Below are 7139 nucleotides of genomic sequence, written 5' to 3' on the forward strand. Positions count from 1 at the left end.
TGTATTACATATCACCTGACAGAAGAAGTAAGGGCCCAGCCCAGTGTATGCTAGACAGCCCAGTGTATGCTAGACAGGTAACAGCCATCAGGTTATTATAACCTACTTCACACAGCTTACTCGTATACACATTATACAGCGGTCGCTTCAGTGAAAATAAAAATTAATAATGGTAGCAGTCCAAACACATTGCTTATGCAGTGGCATGTGCAACGCATCTTGCCAGGGTTCAAGCAGAAAATCGGCAGACCAAGCTGCGTTCAAGAAAGAGTCCAATTTCTTGGTATTGATAGATACCAGCGTTCTGTGGAGAATCAGAATAGTGATGAACAGAGAGCCATACAGGCCTGATGATGGCCGTCGTCGTCACTGCAGTAGTTCAAATACAAACTTGTCAAATGGGATTCTTTCTGGCTAGGACTAGTTGGCTACGGCTTGCATGTATTCAGTAAATCTTGGCTTATAGATAGGATATTGTGGCTGAAAAACTCACTCCACAAGTCACAAGTCATAAAATAGTTTAGATCGAAACAGGGACTCAAGTTATGGGCAGTATGTACTGCAGTACCCACAGCATAATCATAAGTTATGAACATACCTCCAACATGCTACTGTTTGCCTGACTTCCAGCAAGTGCAGTGAACAAATAGCAAAATGTGTTGTGCTGATTGTCTCCAGTGGGTAGAGTTGACCAGGACAGCACACAATCTCTTTCACTGCATAGGACAGTCTGCTCTCAAGAATTTCAATACAGACATGCCGGGTATCTGCCTATGCACTGAACAGTGAACACCTTACCAGTTACAGCAGCAGCAGCAGCAGCAGCAGCAGCAGCAGCAGCAGCAGCAGCAGTGCCGACAGCAGCGACAGCACGGCAGCAGGATGTGCTGACAAATCGTTGGCATCCACAGCTGCGGCATCAGTACATGAGCACCGCATTAATTCCAGGTTGCATGAGTGGCTCATGCTGAGAATACCGTGCAGATCATTGGCTTGTCGTGAAGTTGTCACACCGCTACATGGACTTTGACCATATAGCATTCGTGCGATGGGGATTGTTCAATTCTGCCAGGCCCGCCTGTGCATGCATGTCTGACTTCATCCATGAACAATGACATGAGGATATGTGGTACGTCAGGAACCTAGCTAGAAGTCTGGTCCAAATCAGCTTGTGATCTCCCAGCCTTCATCAATGCAGCAATGCAGATGCGAAACATGAGGAACAGTCGTTTGCCTGGCACTATCCGCATGCTACTATCATTGGACGTCTGGGTTTGTTGAGTCTGGGTGCAGGTGAAGGTGGACCCCAGTGATGGTGTTACATCATACCGTACATGTCCTCCGTGCAGCGACAGAACACACTGATGCATATAGCCGGCTGCGGTTCAGCGAAGGCTCTTGCGAAAGCCTTTCTTCTTGATGGAATGCTGTGATCCACCCGATATTAACTTGCGTGGACTCTGTCCACCGGGATCAGTAGAGAAGGATGATGACAATGACATCATTGACTCTGCTGGCGACAGATTGGCAGTCGACGATGAGTAGGGGGCGAACAGTGGATAACTAGACAAAGGCAGTAGAGAAAGAGAGATAGATGGATAAATAGATAGAGAGATAGATAGATAGATAGATAGATAGATAGAGAGAGAGAGAGAGAGAGAGAGAGAGAGAGAGAGAGAGAGAGAGAGAGAGAGAGAAGGAGAGAAAAGAGAGAGAAGAACTTCGAAGTGTACACGGAGAGCAAGTACTACTTGTGCGCGCACCAACCATGATAGTACACGCACTTCTTCGAAGTATTTGCGTGACCTTTGGACAGTTTCTGAAATGACTGTGTAGTTACCATGGTTACAGTGTACAGTACTGTGCAGTTTCAACGTGTTCTGCGAGTGGTGCACGCTGTACTGACAATCTGTCCACAGCGCTGCATGCACTCTGCACTGCAGTTTGAACATATGGCCTCATGGACATGGACATGACTGTAGTCATGATCCAGGATACCCAGACATTTTCTCCCCAGGTTTAGACAAATCCCAGGGAGTGACCCGGTCCGGTGACAACCGTATCAACCGGACCGGGTCCGTCCGGTGGCCCTGTTTGACTTACCAGGCATGGCTACCAGTGCGTAGGTCAAGGAGTGACAAGTCCACCAGCACCTCGCCTTGCATAACGTTACGACCAAGAACACCATGATCCTCCCAAACCATGACCTGCGACAAGCACACACATCTCTTGTCAACATGGCTCACAAACAAGTGTAAACACGTGGAGGTCCTATCAGGATCAGTATTTTGATGTATGCCATGACTCGGCATGAGCTACACTGGATTACATGTACTTCGTTTGCAAAATTGCTTCACATTGGTCCTCAAAATCAATGGTTCTTAGATTTAATAAAATCCAAGAATTTGTCCTCCTCACTGCCACCCAATAGCTTCTTTTCCATATAAGTCATACGTCACTGTTTATTGTTTCAAGTCATACGTCCAAAGTACATGCATGTACTTTGGACGTACGACTTGAAACAATAAACAATGATCATGGACTACAGTGCAGTATCAGCATGTTGGCTGGCAATATTGTCAGGAGAAGCGAGCACCACACATGGTCCTAGAGGGCTACTGGCACCACAACCATCCCATATGGTGCAGTGGTATGTGCAGCGATTTCCAATCGATAGGTTGCGGGTTCGATTCCCGACGATTATGGTCACACACGTCTTTCTTCTCTTTCTCAGACTCTTCCTGACTTTTCTTTCATTCTCCTGGGTGGTTACCAACAGCCAGTGTATGCCGGAGTATGTGGTGTGGTGTGTGTGTAGAAAAAAAAGAAAAAAAGAAAAAATGGAAAAATGGAAAAATGAAAAATAAGGATTCACTGGCCAGAAAAAGTCACTTCAAACAGCTGTGTGGTGGATACCAGGCTACAAATAGTGGCGGTCAATTCATCAGCCTTGCAAGCTGTTGAATGGTGTAATCCCAGCACAAGTTGCTATGTCTAACATAGCTGTTCGCTATCATCGCTCCCGCGATGGGCATGTCTGAGGTCTGAGGTGTATGTGTGCGTGCGTGCGTGCGTGCGTGGGTGTGTGTGTGTGTGTGTGTGTGTGCGTGCGTGTGTGTATATGTGTGTATAGTGGCGGTCAATTCTTCAGCCTTGCAAGCTGTTGAATGGTGCAATCCCAGCACAAGCTGCTATGGCTTCTGCTGTAGCATCGCTATCATCGCCTCCGGCGATGGGCGTCCAATGGTCCAATGGTGTGTATGTGCATATTATTGGGGTTGCCATCAATTGATAGGGTTTACTGTGCATGTCCTACCTTCATTATTTTATCTAGTCCTTGGGAGCGGAACATGAGGACCTCGTCAAAAATCACATTGTCACGACCCTGCCGACCCTTTGTCTTGCGTTTGTGAACTTTAGTGCCATCGTCACTTTGCAGGTATGCCTTCACATAGATGCCTATTTCACACGCACACATGCACAACACACACACACACACACACACACACACACACACACACACACACACACACACACACACACACACACACACACAGGCAAAACGAGTTATGAAGCAACTATCCATGACTAACAAGATAAACAAGTAAAATATTTTATTTTAATCCGAACCCGTTCTTCATGTGTAACATATATTTCCGCTGTTATTCCTCGGCTAGAGATCACCACCCGTAGATCTACGCACACTATGCCACGCGAGTAAAGCCTCTCCAAGCTGCTCGATCCTGAACCATTGTGGAGAGTTCGTCAAGATGGCGCTGAGTAGATGTGCCTGGCGCATTCCTGCGCGACGCGTCACTGTGCAGAACACCTGGCAGTGTGGTTGGAGGGTCGCCCTCTCCTTCAGTGCTGCTGTGCATTTCGTCTGGTGCCGGTATTGTTTTCGGATTTCATCCAACACACGTGTTCTCGCCAGCACCAGGCAAACGCTTGGTGCCACAGACGCTACACGGTCTTCATAGTGATTCATATTCATATAATGTAGGGACACTTGATACGAATATACCGGTATCTAACCCAGACCCTTACCCTAAATTACAAAGCAGCGGTGGTAGCAGCAGTAATGGCGGCAGCGGCACCGTTAGGCATTGATCAGTAACACGTTGTCGTTAAGACTCACTTGGTCTGAAGTCTGGTGCTGATCTGTAGATGAGATTTGCCACTGAGCGCACTTCCAACAGCACCATTGCATTACTACTGACGCCGCGTGCACTCAGACCAAGCTCAATGTCACCGAATGTTGGTCCGTTGAACAGATGTGTTTCCACTATCTGCCCGGCCCCATACATTGGTGTCACATTTCCCATAGATCTGCAATGGCACATGTTGTCAATAGAAGGAGAAAGAACAAACAAGGGCAAAAAGAAATAGAGAGTTGATGAGTGAGTGAGAGAGAGAGAGAGAGAGAGAGAGAGAGATAGAGAGAGAGAGAGAGGAGCAAGAAGATGACGTGCCGTTTTTCCTGATTCGCAACCACCGTGGATCAATGCGTACGAGCTCGTACTTGAAATGCACAAAAATGTCACATGAAGCGACAAGTACTTACTGCAGGACTGCATTTTAAGAGGCACGCTACATGTAGTACCAAGAGTCCATAAACAAGAGTATGCAACTGTGACCTCTTTTCTATGGGCCAGATGCGCGGCACGCTGCCTTCATTACATCATTCAGCTGCAGTCCGCGCACCACGGAAAATCAAACACCGCACTTTCCCTCTGGTTTGAAATGAACTTTCGTACGGAACTGGAGTTCACACGCCAACATTTAGAGGTCGCGTAGGTATTGGAATGAATCGAGCAAAAACGGATGGGCTCGTACGAGAAGTTGTGGGTTTGAGTGCATGCTTTCAGAGCGTGATGAAGGCAAGTTACGTAATGAGGCAGCGCGCCGCGCACTGACCCATAACCACAGTTGCATACTCTTGTTTATGCACTCTTGGTAGTAGAGTAGAACTGTGATAAGACAGACCACCGCTAGGGGAGTAGAAAACTTAGTACTTTGAAGTACTTACTATACGAGGTACTTCTTATCCAAAGTTGAATCCTGCGGCCCCACCAATATGCAATACATGTGTAGCGTGTCAAAATGCTCGAAATCATTTATTGTACTCAGAAACACACGTCACAGTGCTAGTAGAAGTGTCACCAAACCAGGTCACTGCTGCATAAATCCTCCTCCGCACTGTCAACGCACTAAAGTACCTGCCATGTGGTGCTATATTATAGAGATAGATTTATAGTCCACCAGGCCAGCTCTACCAGGACGTGCTGAAAAGTCCATCATGGGGCTCCATGTAGCTTCTGTCACTCTCTCGGGCTCGCTTGACCCTGACTTGCAGCGGGTTCTCGCTCTCTCGCTCTCGCTCTCAATCTCCCTCCCTCCCTCCCTCCCTCCCTCCCTCCCTCCCTCCCTCCCTCCCTCCCTCCCTCCCTCCCTCCCTCCCTCTCTCTCTCTCTCTCTCTCTCTCTCTCTCTCTCTCTCTCTCTCTCTCTCTCTCTCTCTCTCTCTCTCTCTCTCTCTCTCTCTCTCTCTCTCTCTCTCTCTCTCTCTCTCTCTCTCTCTCTCTCTCTGGTGAGAAAGGAGCCTCAAGCTGGCTTACCTACAGGCCCATCCGACGTCACAGCCTAGTCCTGTCGAAGAGTGAGTTTCGTGATGGCGTCCACCTACGCTGCAACTGGCTGCCTCTGCACTTGCCATCGCTGTGCCCCCCCCCCCCTCTCTCTGTGCCCCCTCCCTCCTCTCTGTGCCCCTCCCTCCTCTCTGTGCCCCCCCCTCTCTGTGCCCCCCCCCTCTGTGCCTGTACCTGTGCCCCCCCCCTCTCTGTACCTGTTCCTGTGCCCCCCCTCCCCCTTTTCTGTATGCCATGCCCTGTCGTGCTTGACTGACGACTGTCCATCTATTTGGCCTACTAGACTGAGGTATAGGAAAACGGGTACGTACTAAGTGAGTTCCACTGTACTCAGGGAACTTCACATAGAATGCAGTTAGGAGATGCAGACCTACCTCTCGGACACAGCATCATAGTCACCCGATGCCAAAGGGCCAGGACCATCACTATCAATCCTCCATCTTCCTTCACTTTCCATCTTTGGTGTACCTGAACAACAATCAACATGAATAGCACAGTTCACACACTGAGTTTGCAACCTGCCCAGTTGGGGCCTCCTGCTGGCGTTTAGTATTATGTTCTTTGTGTCAAACAAACGGCTACACATATCAGAAAGCACAATGGCAACAACGACGACGATGACGACGACGCCAACAACGACGACGACGACGACGACAACAACAACAACAACAACAACGGCAGCGGCATCAGCATTGCCAATAGAGCACTGTGGACAGAATAATGAGGTTTGTCCGAGTATAAATCTGAGCTGTGGGATGGAATGGGTACAGTTGCAAGCAACAGTACATGTACTGCTTCTGTTAGATCCGTAAAGCACACATCCGAGTTCGTACAGCAAACCAGTGTGTATGGGTGAATGACGATGGCAATGTCGACAGCGTCACCCATTCCAGCTTTACTTCAAGCGTCAAATCAAAGAAGTCAAATGGTGCACATACTATCAACCTTATAGTAAAGAAAAAAGGACCAACCATGAATTTTAGTATTGCCCCGGATTGTAACCATGGAAACTACTAACTAACCAACCTGCAGGTTCTGGTTCTTTCTTCGATGGCATTTTCTTGAATTCTGAAGCAAATTGTTCAAGCTCTGTCAATGGCTCCTGTTCTTCCTCCGTCTCTGCACGTTTACACTCCTATTGAATACATTCACATGGTCAACAACAGTGAGTGGCACGAAGAGCAGCGGCATCAGTAGAAACAGTATTGAAATATCAGTGTGATGACTCATATCAAACACTCTACTATTCAGCAGTCGGACCGCCGGAAGCAGTTTTGATTGGTCCGGTAGTATTGTGGCCTTTCATGCTTTGTGTACGGATGTGCCGGTGGATACACATGCCCCTCCTCAGTAGTACACACGTGTTGGTGGCCAAAAATGCTGATCGGGTGATAACCTGACCAACCGGACCGGTTCCGGCGGGCCTGATCAGCCTTCCATCAGATCAAGACTGCATCACCTTGGTGACTTAGTTACCATGGTTACATGTTAA

At 48.2% G+C, this 7139-nt stretch overlaps 1 protein-coding gene across 2 annotated transcripts in view; it reads right to left on the reverse strand.

Annotated features, from left to right (window-relative positions):
- Nucleotides 1–129: 129 nt before the first annotated feature.
- LOC135806427 (regulating synaptic membrane exocytosis protein 1-like) overlaps nucleotides 130–7139 on the reverse strand; it is a 14842-nt gene continuing 7832 nt past the window's right edge. For both annotated transcript variants that reach the window (XM_065320605.1, XM_065320606.1), the window contains exons 4-9: nucleotides 6674–6782; nucleotides 6022–6115; nucleotides 4139–4329; nucleotides 3317–3459; nucleotides 2104–2207; nucleotides 130–1563 (exon numbers count right to left, since the gene is read on the reverse strand). In XM_065320605.1, the coding sequence (XP_065176677.1) occupies nucleotides 1386–1563; nucleotides 2104–2207; nucleotides 3317–3459; nucleotides 4139–4329; nucleotides 6022–6115; nucleotides 6674–6782 (819 nt within the window). In that variant the 3' untranslated portion in view covers nucleotides 130–1385. The remainder of the gene's footprint in view (nucleotides 1564–2103; nucleotides 2208–3316; nucleotides 3460–4138; nucleotides 4330–6021; nucleotides 6116–6673; nucleotides 6783–7139) is intronic.

Source organism: Sycon ciliatum, chromosome 1 (assembly GCF_964019385.1).
Source record: "Sycon ciliatum chromosome 1, ocSycCili1.1, whole genome shotgun sequence".
Lineage (NCBI taxonomy): Eukaryota > Metazoa > Porifera > Calcarea > Leucosolenida > Sycettidae > Sycon > Sycon ciliatum.